Source organism: Ctenocephalides felis, unplaced genomic scaffold, assembly GCF_003426905.1.
Source record: "Ctenocephalides felis isolate EL2017-DRISC unplaced genomic scaffold, ASM342690v1 CF-g0.4_SCAFFOLD_01886, whole genome shotgun sequence".
Classification (NCBI taxonomy): Eukaryota; Metazoa; Arthropoda; class Insecta; order Siphonaptera; family Pulicidae; genus Ctenocephalides; species Ctenocephalides felis.
The window spans coordinates 18,446,544-18,462,048 of NW_020538040.1; the positions used below are offsets into that span (position 1 = coordinate 18,446,544).

Below are 15,505 nucleotides of genomic sequence, written 5' to 3' on the forward strand. Positions count from 1 at the left end.
TTTATGTCAAGTTTTTGTGCATTCAAGATTATAGAAGTCGTTTTGCTTTATAATGTCATTTTTCAATGTATTCAAATAGTGCCAGATCGAACAGTCCAACACATTTAATTACAAGAAATAAAATACTTTTAGGTTTTCTCATATTCTTTCTTAAAGCTTCATAGTATTTTTTAAGCCCAAAAAACATTTTACATAGAAAAATTTGCAGTGCTATTACATTAAATTTCAACATATATATTTTCAATTTTAAAATGCTTCTTTTTATTGCCTTGGATATGGATATTTTGATTATTATTCTAATCATAATCAGTATTTTTGAAGGTTTCATATTCAACATTATTAACTAATTTTATGAGAAGAATGTTTATAATAAATACTGTACCTGAAGAATTATAATCGAATGAAATTATTGATTTGATTGAATAGAAATCAGTTATTTGATTTGAATAGAAATCAATAGAACTTAATATGTGAACAAAATAAAATCAATATTTAAAAATAATTATCCTGTACTTTGTGACACTAAATATGATCAGCAGTTCTAAAATAATTTCCAATCAAATGCATAACTATTTAAAACTAAAAACTGCCGTTAAATTGCATTTTTGTCAGAACTGACCATTGATAGCACATATTTAGTGTATAACATACAGAATAATTACTTTTTTATATTATTTTATTATCGACTGATTTTTTTGTGATATATTAGAATTCGTAATCTCATGCAAAAGTATTTATGTATATATAGATGAAGGTTTGTCTTGTATTTCTGTTTTAATAAGTATCCCTCTGTAGCTAGTAACATTGATTTTGAACAGAGATAATATTGTTATAAAAATATATAAATACATATATTGATTTCATTTATTCTATGAACTGATTTTATTCACTAAATTTTTTGTTAACATAATTGTTCGAATAATAAAATATTTGAGCAAAATTTGTCCGGAGCGCGAGTGTATGCTATAATTTAAAAATATTTTAATATTCAGATTGTTTTGAAAATATATTTCGGAATATTTCACATAAATCTTATTTGTTTCAAATAATTTTTTTTTATTCTTACAAGAAAAGCAGTCTTGTCATAATTTATAATAAATTAGGCTGAATGAGAAATATTGCAACACTTTTGATGCTTTGAACTTCTTGCATTATTTTCTTTATGTGAATGTTGTGTAGTTGTTGAAGTCCACAAATCTTTGTATTTGTTTTCAATGGTGTCCATATTGTTGCTGATAAGATTCTTCTTCTGGTGCTTGAAGTTCATTTTTGATGGACGTGGATTCGAAAAGTATTCTTTCAGCTTCTCTTTGTGCTGCAAGCTGTTCATGTTCTGCTGCTATTTTTTCGAATAAGGATAGATGATGTTGTCTTGCATTTGCTACAGCATGTGTTTCTCTTGGAAGAGAATGCTCAATGATCTAAGAAATAAAAAGGTTTCAGGTATTTATTATGAAAACATAAAATTTTTAATACTAATAATACATTGTTTCTTCTTGATTGCAATGACTTAACTGTGGCGCATCTGGACTTGGTACATTTTATTCGGTACATACTTTTGGGAGGGACTTTGCAACATCAATAGACACTTAATGTTAGTTTTTGACTACATTGGATGACCATGATATTCATTTTATACTAATAGATGAATATTGATAATTTATTTACGACTTAAATATTAATAATTTAATATCCCAAAATCTTGAATTATTTAATTTCTCAAAATCGCGAGTATTATTTTAAAAATTATTTCAGTACCATTGATTACTTTTTTTTATTCATGTTAATACTAGAATGTTAAATTAATATAATAATATTAAAAATGTCATTATTAGACGCATACTGTTATCAATGAATATATATTTGAATACTTGCAAATATATAATTTAATATATTATATACCTAGTTGCAAATATTTGAATTATGAATAAAGTGAAAGGGTATACTATGGGTATATTGTTCATGTTATAATATTGCAATTTTCATATTAATTCTCAATTAATTGAGATTGATTAATTGAGATAATTAATTGAGATTAATTAATTGAGATAATTATTCTTTTGTGACAAATACTGAAAATGAGATTGGTGAGCTCTATTATCTTGACTTCGAAGAAGCAGCACATATTACTATAGCAAAAGGCGTAGTACCAATAGCAATTGTCAATGACACTTTAGTACCTGTTTTTAGAAACCTTCAGGAAACTAGTGGGGTGCATGGCATCGTGGCTTCTGGCATTTTTTTTTTACTATTTTTTGCTGGATCTCCAGAACCGCTAGACCTGTCTCCCGAAAATTTGAACTGTTCTTCATCTTGTCAATACAAGTAAAATGTTTTTTGAATTATTAAAATCGGACGCTCCGTTCTATTAAAAACTGAATTACCGTTTTTGGATATTTTATCTTCGGAACGACTAGACCTGCCTTTGCCAAAAACTAATCAGCACGTCTCCTTATCAATACAAATCGAATGTTTTTTTTTTAATTCTTCAAATTGGTTGATCGGTGTTCCCGAAATCGTCGATGAAAAGTTGCATCCGCACACACACATACATACATACATACATTTTTCTAAGGTATGCCAAAATGTTCAGAAACCTTTGAAACGCAAAGATATATAAAAATTGTCATTTTTTTAGCGATTACTATAACTTATCATACGGGAAGTTAACAAGTTAGACTCGGATGATGATTATATAATATAATTTTATATTCTCTTACTTGGGGGTAGTTCTGCAATTGTTTGTGGTGCTCCGATATTTTCTCGTATAATTCATGATGTCTTTGCTTAACTCTTTCGACGGCTTCAGTATCCTTGTTTGGTTCAGGAACGTGACTCAAGGCTGGATGGAAACCGTTCTCATCAGCTTGATATTCGACGGTTCTTACTTGGTTTCGGGGGTCCACATACTGGAATATTCCTGCCATGATAAATTAGCTTTTGATACAATTTTTCTAACAAGGAAGTTCTGAAGTTCCTTAATTACTGCTCGTGTAGAACAAACATTAATACATTATTTTTCTCACCTCTTACTGTGCCAGAACCGTCGGAATGTTCAGTATGTTGTCTGTCTACATGACCAGGAAACCTTCCTGCGGTGTAGCTGAACGCATAAGGAACTGGCGGTGGTTGTGGTGTAGTTGTAGTTGACTGATGATGGTCACCCACGATGTGTGATACGTCAGCATATACCGCTGATAAGCATAGCGCCAAAATAATACCTGTCTAAATATAATAATATTTGGTATAAAAGACTGTATATTAATAAATAGACATTATTTTTTATTTATAAGTTCAATCCTTAGTTGCCAAAATCGTTTCATTGCCAAATTCGCCGTTCTGACTGGATTGTTATTACTTTCAAAACGTGCATTCCATGAATTGAATACCAGTTTCCACCTAGCTTTATACTGAAACTATGCATGGTTGTTTGTGTGTAACGAAATTTAGTTGGTTTTATATACTAATATCTTGTGATTGCATTTTTAAATGTAGAGTAACAAGTTGTAATTTTGCAAAAAAAATCTACTTTAGGCAAAATTGCTGTTTATACGAGCTGGTTGAAAACATTGGACTCAAATTGACGAAAAATATAAAATAACACACGATGTCTTTATTATAGTCCAGTCGTTTAAGCTTAAATTAGGTAAACATCTCGGAATTGATAAATTTAATAGTCCAGTCATTATAGTAAAGTTCACCTCGGAATTCGAGATACCCAGCTGTAAGCCTGTAAATACTTGTATATTGACACCTAAAAGTTGTCTTAAAACCTACATATGGTAGAGTATACGCAACATATGTAGGTTTTGAGACAACTTTTAGGTGTCAATATATAAGTATTTACAGACTTACAGCTGGGTATCTCGAATTCCGAGGTGAACTTACTATAATGATTGGACTATTAAATTTATCAAGTTCAACTGTTTATAATAAACGGTTTGACTTTTGCTTGGCAAAAATAAATTTCCCTTAGAATATAAAACGATACTAACATTTGGGAAAATTGTAACTTGAATTTGGGAAAATTTGAAGAAAACTGAATTTTGTAATATTTTTTTTTCGCCTACTGTAGGGTACTTTTATACCAGACTTTCTGAAGACCAAAAGCATACATGATTTTTTTTAAGAATCATACATTTTTAATGGAATTTACATGGTTCCTAAAAGTCTGCATATTTGCGATTCCAGATTTCAAGGTTAATGGAACTTGCTTTTTATAGGTTTTAAGACAAAAACTAAATAATGTGAATTATAAAAGCGGAAAAACGTTATGTATCTCTAGTTAACGTATTTGTTCATGACAACATTTCAGTAAATTTTACTGAGTTATTATTAGTTTTAACAGCAAGTTACGAAAAACAATATTCTAAATAATTCTAGAGCTGATATTTTCTTATATTATTTTTTGACCTTATAATTGAAGGAAGAGAAAAAATTAAAAATAGTTTAATAAAACAAATGTAATTACAAAAGATCAAGAGCCTTGAAATTGTTACTCGTTACTTCATAATTAAAATGGTATAAACAATAATAAATGTTTGCGTGGGTTGAGCTCCAAGTTGATCCGACATTGGACTTGTTATTGATAGAAATAATTTTTTTTCAACGTATATAATGTTTACAACTGTCCTGCATGGACATTCAGTAAATCTTTTGGTGATTAGAGGTACAAAAAATGTCACATCAATATATATTTTTATTATTATTATTTTTAATGTCTGCGTTTCTTCCATTATAGAGCATCTGCAAATTTTTGATAGCAAGATATCTACATCGAGTGTCAATCCAGTGATTGGACCCAACGGAATAGTGAAAAAATGCACAGTTGAAATTTTCCTTTATATTGATCGTGAGTGCAATAATGCACCCGTTTTATGTTTTATTGTGAAAGTAATAAAATATCGGAATAGCTGATGCTGTGCAAATATTAGCATTTAGAAAATTGATATTACACTAAATCGATTTCACCAAGTTGATGTTATTTTTCTTTATCAATTACTATTTCATTAAAGAAGTACGCAAATCACTTTTGTTTACAGTAATTGGATGAAAATATCTGTCGATATTATTATATTTATATTAGTAAAATAAAAATAAATAAATTCGAGTTCGAGTAGATCAAAGTAACTGAGTGGATGTTGTTCAGTCTTTGATACTGCGCAGCTGATATATTCTTCGGGTTGTTGATCGTTTATTTGTTTGACTTGATTATTATTTTTATATATAAATAAATAAATATATATATATATATATATATATATATATATATGTATATAAACTATATTCTAATATAGTTGTTTTATTGCTATTTCGAACTACTCAGTCAGTTACCATAATCAATAGTTCATTTACCGTTTTTTTTTACTTTGTAAGTAACCAAATTCTAAACAAATTTCTATGTATTTTTATACTAATGTAAATAATTTTAACAATAAAATAACAAAAATATTTTCACTTACCACAGACAACATTTTAGTTAATCCTTGTACTTTACACTTGAACACTTGAAAATTGCACTTAATTCTTTTTTCGCAAATTTTGTCCCCTTTGGCACTCGATAAAAAGAACTGATTGGTACTGATGAAGGCAAAACGCTGCTGTTCTGAACCGCGGAAAGAGAAAGTATATATATGCACATATACTGGCACATGTTCATTCTGTTCTTACGAAATATACACTTCGTTAATTCAAATAAAATTATGCAAAAAATGTTTATTATCGACGAGTCGAAGAATATGCTAAGAATGTTCTAGAAAATATACTTAACCAATCAGATTTTTGATTGTAGATGATAGAAATATATCTCTTTTGGCTTTATATTTGTTATATTATTTGAATAATCATTATTGAAATATCTGAATTGAAGTTTCACATGATGTACCGAATGGACCAATCCAATCAATTCCTCCAAAGTTATGTTACATCATTGAGCTCTGCACCATTTGAATATTTCTTTTGGTTTAAATGACAATAACGAATTAAATTGTGTTTTTTGTACGAATTTAGTTGAAACAATATAAATATCGAAAAAACATCTATTTTAATTTTTCTCATTTTCTCCCAGGAAAGTTTATGACCTAGTCTTTAAAGAAAAGTTGACAAGTTCTTATTAGATAATCACAATAACACGATACCTAGTTTGTGACTTTTCTTAATCAATTTTTCAGCTAAGGCTTGGGGGCATCCATTAATCACGTGATAATTTTTTTAAGGAGTTTTAGACCCCCCCTCTCCCTTGGTTACACGTCGTGATATTTAGAATTAAACTAAACCTAAATTTACCAATTACTCACTGATTTTTCATGATGTTATTTGCTTTTTGGCATCAATTACTGTTTATCAACCAGTTTTTTAGTAAGAGGTGCATCTTTGATACTAAAATCATCAGATACAAATTTTGCAATGTAGTACCGGAAAAATATGTAGTTAGGTTGTTAACTTTAACGTTGGTCTATGGCATTTATACTAAGAGGGGATGTCATAGACCAACGTTATCAACTAAAGTTATCAACCTAACTGTACAATTTATCAGTACCACTGTACTCCATTGCACAATTTGTATTTGGTGAATTTGGTGTCAATGATGCACCTAAAACTTTGATGCTACAACTCTGATGCACCTAAACTTTGGTACTAAAATTTATGATATTACTTACATTTTTAGTATAATCATACATTTTAGTACCAAAGTTTAGGTGCATCAGAGTTGTAGGATGAAAGTTTTAGGTGCATCTTTTACCACCAAAATCACGAGAAACGAAATTTGCAATGTAGTACTGCGGTATTGAAAAATGATGTAGTTTTTAGTTATTATCATTCATTCTTAGTATTATCATAGATTTTTGTACCAAATTTTAGATGCATCACAGTTTTAGGATCTAAGTTTTACGTGCATCGTTGACACCGAAATCACCAGATATAAATTTGGCAAAGTATTACTGTAGTATAGGAAAATTATGTAGTTTGATTGATAAATTTAACGTTGGTCAATGGTATTCATTCTTGATATTATCATATAATTTAAATATAGAAATCATAATTAGTAAATATTGTTTTTGAGCATATGCAGAAATTGACGCCCAATATTGTTTGAGGAAAATAATATTTTAAATTTCACGTATTCGTAAGTCCATCAAGACGTAGATTAAATACAATTTAGTTCAATTTATTTCTTGCGTAGATACACTATTTAAATTATCTTGAGAAGTCCAATGTATCAATTCATAGATTCGCCGTACTCTCTCAGGAACTCGTACACCTTGAATGAATTATTGTCCATTGATATTGAATATATCTGAAATTCATCTTAAATTTATATCTGTAGATGATTCTATCTTGTTTTATATAAATTAACCTTGACGTCATTCATAAAGCACGCGTCGTGCCTTGTTGTTTTTATCTAATGTTTAGATTAACTTTGTCAACTGGGAAGATGATTAATCAATTTCCTGATAATAAATTAATAAATAATAAGATTCCGGATTTAATATAAATCAACATTACTAATTGTTAAATTATAGGAATTGATTATGAATTTCATATGCAATAAGAAGAAGAATATAAAAGGTTCGTCAGATCAATTTCTTCCGAGAAATTTGGTAGTTTCAAGACGAAATTTAGAAACATATTGAATAGCCTTGAATATACTGGGCTTTTTGGAACCTTATTTACAATAGGTTTCAACAATTTGTTTTAAAGTGCAAATCTATATGCAACAGATTTTCAATTTCTTTTTTAAACTGTGATCCGAACTATATGTTCTAAAATCTTAACACATACATCCTAACCTAGTATTTTTTTAAGAGGGCCACCAAGCGGTCAACCTTTTTTTGTGTTTGGACCTTATACAGGGTATCCCAGAACTTAATGTCAAGCCGAATCGGGGTAATAGTATTGACCGTAACTTCTTTGAAAACATTAAATAAAAAATTATTTTATGTTATGAACTTTTAAGTGCAACCCAAAGCTTTGATGAAATTATAACCATTTTTTGGTTATTGCGTTTAAATTTGATTAATATTGTGACGGATTTGGGGTTGACGCTCCTTTCTAGGGTATTGCAACGACTGCCAAATATTATATTTTAGCATTGCATCCCCATTATGAAAGGGTTACTCCAACTCCTTAACCCGACTTCTGAGAACACCCAGTAGTTTTCTGTGGAAACTAAACCAACTACGCGAATGAAACATAATGTACTTTCTATCTCATTTAATACACCTAATTATAACTACAGGTGTGAGGGCATGACTGTACCTATGTATAGTCATGTCTTATGTCTATACTCTAAAGTACTGATAAATTTTTATTAATTACTAACGGAAGTACGAAGTAACAGCACGTATTAACGGATTAACGGAGGGAATAGTTAATAAGCAATACATCTGACCTTTTCTGGGACAGGTTCTTCTCTCCTGGCACAACACACACACCTGCTAAGAGTATTGGCAAGTTTTATCAAAAGTTGACGCATTCAGGGTTGAAAAATGGTAAAATTCTTGATAATTCATTGAAAAATTTTGGGTAAAATAATAAAGCCCCAAACATACATTTCGTTTAACGTAGGGCCTCTCATAGTAATAATTCTTGGAACAATTGTGTTATTATTATTTACCATGGTCCTAGAATTCACGGGGACAGTACTAAAGTTTAAATGAACAAAGGTAATACAAATTAACCACAATAAACGCAAAATGATCATAATTTCACCAAAGATCTAGGTTGGACTAATAACTAGGAATAATTTTTTTTTCTATTTTTTTTTTCAGGACTTGATGTTAAGTTCTAGGACATGTATACCCCATGTATTAGATATTTATATCTAAAAGCGTTGGCATATTTATATTGCAGCAATGCCCATTTCGCATTATATGTGCGACCTCAACTTATAATTTGAATTCATACTGCTTGATATCGAGCTGGCCAATGTTGCGATCAAACCCTGGACTAGTTTGTGTTAGCTCATGTTTTTTATTATTACGCCACGAGGGGCTCAGATTTCTAATTGTATTCATATTTTATTTTATGATATGCACATATAATATTATAAACAGCCCGTTTATATTCGATGCATTAAAATCTAGTAGATTGGAACGTGTTGAATTGCATAACAAAACGCAGTTAAGTTTTATAATTTATTATTTGTAAACAACAATTAAATTATATAATCATAATAATGTCCATAATATACTAGAATAAATAACATAATTTTCACTTCGTTAATCTATTTCCAATTGTTTGAATGATGATTCTATTCCGAATAAATCTGTTGCGTCTTTTGGTCCACCTGGTCTGATGCGTTCGTTGACTCTTCTAGTTTGTTCTTCTTCAGCAAAAACTGATTTGTGCTTATATAAATCTGTTAAGGTTATTTCTGTAATAAAATATTTGGCCTAATATAATTATAAGTAAGAAAACGCATAAAACAATAATTGAGATAGAAAATATTATTATTATTAATTTTGAGATGATTATTGTTAATAAAATGCTTATAATATAAATTGTGAAAGTAATTTCATAACTGTTACAAATGTACAATCTACAAATTTTTTGTCAATATTTATATCTTTTACTTTTGGGTTTTCATTTTCTGTTATTTTACCCTGCATCTATCGTCATTCACAGATATTAATATTGTATTTTTAGTATGATGCTGGATATTCTTTATTGGCTTTATAGGTGTTAAATTTAAATAAAAATAGTGCAGTAGAAGTCATAGTCATACTATCGAAAATTCCGGACTATCGGACGGTAATTATAAAAACGATTATTTTAATAATTAAACTCCAAAAGCTCATTTTACTTTTCTTAGAAGATACATATTTAAAATATTTTTAAATTTTTAACGCAAAACATTTTTAATTTTGATGATTTCTAGTTTCCGATTGAGTTAGATTGAAAGTTCTTTCCTTTCGAATATCAGGACTTAGGTTTTGAAAACATGACCAAACTCTGCGTAGAACGTAGAGCCTACGTATTTAGTAGAACATACTTCGTTCATGAACCTAGACACAACCATAATCGAACAATAGCGAGTTTTTCCGAATGATTCCGAATCACCCCGAAAACGTTCTTATAGTTCTTGAGCATTTTTATTAGCTATAAAGGGACATATTTGAAAAACGAAAATTTCGAAAAAATGCCGGACTATCGGACTGTAGGGTGCCTGACTAAAAGACTTCTATTGTATAATTTTTTTTCTACATTTTTCTATTGTAATATTTTTTTTCTACATTTCAGAATTCCTACAAGACATTTTTCGAACGGATGGTGTACAAGTTTTTCAACAGTGCAAGGGTGAGTTCTTTTATATTGCAAATATAATATTGATAGTTTGATACAATTGTTTTGAAATTAATTATAGTCAATTCGGCAAATATAAAAAAGCAGTATATTAAATAATATTTATTTTGGACATTTTGAACACCAACAATAAATTTGTGTTTCAACAGTCAACATATCAAACCAGGAAAAAAACACAGAAAATATTCATAAAACATAACACGAGAGTTGTGAAAAAATTAACAAACATTTCTTTCTTGTATTCTTATTTTTTGTGTGTCATATTTGTTATTTTGAACAGTGATCAGAACTTAAGTTCCCTATAAGCTGTTGATTTGAATCAACTAACTACTGATGAATTTATTGGTACAGCAATACCGGATGAGGGCTATTTTCATTTGAAAACGCATCGCTATCTACATTGCCAAGTAAAAATTGATGTCACTACTGCTTGACTTCAGATTGCCCTGAGCGGGTATCGTATTAAGAGAACTTTGTGTTTTTTCTGGTTTGTACCAATGAATGATGGCACATACTTATTGTTACTGTTCGAAACGTACACAGAGTTTGTAAAATTTATGTTTTGCTATTTGGAACGAATTGACTGCAATTATTTTCTGTATTATGAAAATTTAATTTTAACTACCATGGAACTCGTTCATCGACGGTCCTTCACCACCATAATTCCTCGGCAAATATTTTCGCGGAATGTATTTGTACAGGAGATCCAATTCCTTGTGAAAATGCAAGATTTCTAATAATTGTTTTTTAATGAACGGACGCATCAATGACATTAGAACATCTACGTATGGCACAATGTTGATATAATGAATTCCACGTAATCGGCCTGGGAAGACTTCCTGAAATAAATTAAAAGTAGTTGTTAGTGACATTTAATCAATCGGGAGAGTCCGCGATTGTTGTCGGCAATGTTCGCTCAGACATGTGACGTCACATACCCTTCTATTTATTTTGCGCTCGAATAGCATCCATGTAATTTAAGGTCTACGATTATCTTACCTGTAAATAATAAATAAATTTGTGTAAGACGACAGGTGACATTCTTGTCAGGTGACCCATAACCATGCCAGTCATATCAAATACGATTCTGTGCCCTTTTGCAGTTCCATTTCGAAGATGATCTAAATCCTGCACTAGGAAAAAGGCACGAATCGCATTTACTAAACTGTATCGTGCAGGTTCTACATCCCTGAGTCTTGATATTATAACGCGTTCTCCGTTTGCACTTGGTATTGATGCAAAAGAACTGTGAATTAGAAAAGATAAATTTATATTTTTCGAAGAAAATTTGAGTTTTTAAATATGTGGTCTACATTTCACTGACAATGAGATGAATCGTTTGACACTGAGATTGGAAAAAATACATGCATAAAAATACATATGAAGATGAAAAAATACACGTAGAAATTGTTTTTTTGTTACTTCTTATTTTATATCTTCAAAACTAGTTAACTATATTAACAATTCACAATTAATGGCGTCTTTAAATTTTTTATTTTTGACCGGAAAAATATCCAAGCATATAATATTTATGAACTAAAGTAAATGTTTGAATTCCCTGTTTTCAACATTTTTAATGAGGTTTTCAATTTTCAGCCCACTCATGTTTTCAGACGATTTGCAACATTTTCAGACAACTAACATCATTTCGAAAATTAAGAACATTTTCAGGCTAGTTTGGTCATTTTCATAGACTCTGTCCATGGCAGCATTAATTATTTAAATCAACCTTGTTGGAAGTCGCATTAGAAGTTTCACTTCAATAAATATAACCATCTTGGTCTTTGCTTAAATGACCGTTTTAAATGACAAACGCGATATATATCAGACATTTAAACCAACCTTTACGAGTCGAATTAAAAGTATAATCTTTTTTGTTAAATACTTCTATAATCTATTATACTCCTGGTTTCAGCAAAATCGCATAAATCGACTGCATTATTCAAATTCAAAAATATAAATATACTTATAGGCCACACCCACATAACTACCTGTGTGTACGAGTGTTGCCTTTTGACGATCTGTATGTACGGGTGTTTTTTTTGCTCAAGATTTATTACTCAGTTAAATTATTGAGAAAACTCATAATTTTTATTTTTATCATTTTTGCGACATTAAGATTATGTCGTTTCTGATTTGTTCAGTAGCCCTACTGGGCGGCACGCTGGCCCATACAGCAGCGCTCCCGGGGAAAACACTCTCGTAGCGAAAGTGTTAATGTATTATAAAGTGTTAAGATATTGTGCGCCTCTCTTTATAAGAGGCTGTCAAAAAATTATAGGCTCATTATTTTGGATTAGCAAACACTTAAATAACTAGTTCCCATGTAAATTGTTCCTTAAATCTAATTTTTGTGAATTATTTAACTTTGTACTCAAAATTTCTTTTGAGATCATAAATATTATAACAACTAAATACTAAATACTAAATAACAAATAACAAATAACAAATTTACTAGGAACTAGTTATAATGTGTCATATGAATCATTGAAGCCACTCGGATGAAAAATGTAAACAAACCCAGAAATAAAAACTGTTTAAGCTGTACCATAAAGCGTGTATTAGCAAGTTCATGCCCTAAACGCCATCTGTTAGGTGTGTTTGAGTTATTTCTCGCTGATCAAGAGCAATTGCTATTTAACTCAATATTTTTCCTTCTAAATTTAATTCTAAGTAAATTATAGAAACTGTAATAAATCAAAAACAAAGTTTTGTTTATATATTTACGTTTAATGTGATTATGTAAGCATATCTTGGAAAAACTAATCGATATGTATGCATGCTTGTGTGATTGGCTAGTGCTGATATAATAGTATATCAGTTTTTGGATTTTGTATTCAATTACTTGAATTACTTCAATTACTTGAATTTAAATTTTAATTACTTACACTACTTCCAGTGCCCTAGCCAGTTGTTTATCAGTCAAATCCCTGTTGCCAAAAATATTTGGTAAATGCGTTCGGACAGTGTAGTGCTCATTGAGCATCACTTTGGCAGCTTGAACGTCGAATTGTTTTGCATGGAGAAATAATATCAGTTCTAAGTCTGTAATGAATAAATTGAAATGAAATATAATGATGGAATAGTTTATTGAAAATAGTATGGTTAGTACATTGAATAGTTGTTTATCGAGTTTGCCATCAAAAGTTATCGAATCTGATGTTTACCAAATAGAGAATATATGTTTTGCATACGACTCCATACATTTTGCATATTAGTTTTTCAAATTTAGAAAAATATATGTATGTATGTACATATGCTATATATGTTGATATGGTTGGTTTTGCACCGCTGTCAACATATTATGCTAAAACCACCAATGACATCCCAAACTGCCACCAAATAATGTTGGGCCATCAATATAACAGTTGAATACTTTGTATAAAATTTTAAAACACAACTTTAATGAATAAATCAGTTATTTATACATGCCAAGAACTTCATCGAACATACTTGCTTTCAAGTAAAATGCTACTTAGTTCTTGTATTTTACCAGAAAAACACTGGTGACATAATAAGGTCGAAATGAACAGAATAAATATTTTTCATTATTCATATTTTGTCCACTTATTACCTATTACTGCCTACTACCATTCCCAAAATGTTTTATAAACGAACAAAAAGTTTTCTAGATTATTTGTAATATTAAAGTAATTGATAAGTTATATAGAAAACTGATATTGATATTATGTCACTATACTAAAATTCTGCTTCAAATAAGAAGCTCATATAATTTTTCATCAGAGATTATGTTTTGAAAGGTTTGTATGAAAACCGTTTTCAGCGTCACCATTTTATAGTAATTTCCGCTTTTTCACTATTGATTTTTATATAATTAATAGTTTCAAAAAGTGCAAATCATACACGTGTAGGAAAATCTTTTGAAAATGTTACGACATGGAACATGCAATATATAACTACCAGCTAGCTTTTGTTATGTTATTTCAATCGTAATAATTGAGTTAAATTTGAATGACATATGTCCCTGAGATTCGAACAATTGGTCAAATAATACTCATTTAATATATATTTGCAGTAGGCACATGAAAATGCATTTATTAAGTTATAAATAAAGGGTACGGTTGTGCCACTTTTTTAATCAGCAATAATTTTGTTAATTTATTAGTTAGAGAAAAATAAATTATATATGCTAATTTGAAAAATTTGATGAATCCGTCATAAAATCAAATCATACAAGAAAAAGACTAGACTAGACTACAATCGTCCACACCCCCATCAGAAGGGTTGCTTTGAAAAAAAGTTCAAAATTTCCAAAATATTTCGAAATATAAAAAACTCTTTTTTTAACAGTCAAAATTTTTCACAGTTTTCAAAAAAAACTTTAATTTTTCTTAAAAATATTAATTTTTGGTACGGAAGTTCCAGCAATTTGCCTTAAGGCACGATAACATACACCATTAGTTCAAATTATTACTAACATTTTGCTGTAAATAATATCTATAATATATTATTATAAGGTATGTAGGGGCACATAAGTACCATTTGACTTCTGGTAATTATGCTGAAAAAAACTAAACCCATTATATTAGAACATATAGAATACAAACAACTCCTGAAAATGTTCAGTAAAATTGCCAGATAATTGTTGTAGAAATTGCTAGATAACTTATTGTTGTGGAAAATATTTTTTGCTATTCTTGTAACATATGTCTACTTCTTTTTACCCTATAGGGGGTTAAAAGATCTTTTATTTTATTTTGAATAGAGTTTTTATTGGATTATTGAAATAATATTTTTTTAGTTTGATTAATCTGACCAAGAAGTATAAATGAGTATTTTTTGAAACAATGTTTTTTGTACAATAATTTATTTATATTAATACTTTATTAGTACCTGTAACGTTGGGCAAATATCTCTGTTTACTTAGCCATTCTCGTAGTTCTTTCAAGTCTTCATTTTTTAATTCTGGATTCTTTTCAAATTCCTCTTCAATGGTCATCAAATTCAAAGGTAAGAATGCCATTTTTATGTAAGATTCACGAAAAAATCTTCTATTAGTGCATTTCAAGTTTCTTGCCTCGCTGTGTTAATGAATTAAAACATTTAATATATGCGTATAAAAAAATTAAAATAGTCTGCGTTTAAAAAATCTTAAGATAGATGATCTTTTTTTTAAATTTATTTGCAGTGAATTTTTAAAATTAATGCATATATTGTATATGGTTTAAATGCATACTTT

The 15,505-nt window shown here is 29.4% G+C and overlaps 3 protein-coding genes across 3 annotated transcripts in view; 1 reads left to right on the plus strand and 2 right to left on the minus strand.

The window, feature by feature from the left end:
- LOC113377088 (odorant receptor coreceptor) overlaps nt 1–15,505 on the plus strand; it is a 77,499-nt gene that overhangs the window by 39,720 nt on the left and 22,274 nt on the right. The window contains exon 3 of the mRNA XM_026617280.1: nt 10,243–10,299. Coding sequence (XP_026473065.1) covers nt 10,243–10,299 — 57 coding nt within the window. The remainder of the gene's footprint in view (nt 1–10,242; nt 10,300–15,505) is intronic.
- On the minus strand, nt 1,151–5,612 carry LOC113377092 (larval cuticle protein LCP-17). The gene is made up of 4 exons (XM_026617287.1): nt 5,463–5,612; nt 3,027–3,225; nt 2,721–2,920; nt 1,151–1,421 (listed from the first exon to the last, which is right to left on the minus strand). The coding sequence occupies exons 1-4, from the start codon at nt 5,472–5,474 to the stop codon at nt 1,212–1,214; spliced, it is 621 nt and encodes a 206-aa protein (XP_026473072.1). The 5' UTR covers nt 5,475–5,612; the 3' UTR covers nt 1,151–1,211.
- Nucleotides 9,189–15,284, minus strand: LOC113377090 (alpha-tocopherol transfer protein-like). The gene is made up of 5 exons (XM_026617285.1): nt 15,160–15,284; nt 13,194–13,350; nt 11,305–11,551; nt 10,931–11,144; nt 9,189–9,376 (listed from the first exon to the last, which is right to left on the minus strand). The coding sequence occupies exons 1-5, from the start codon at nt 15,263–15,265 to the stop codon at nt 9,222–9,224; spliced, it is 879 nt and encodes a 292-aa protein (XP_026473070.1). The 5' UTR covers nt 15,266–15,284; the 3' UTR covers nt 9,189–9,221.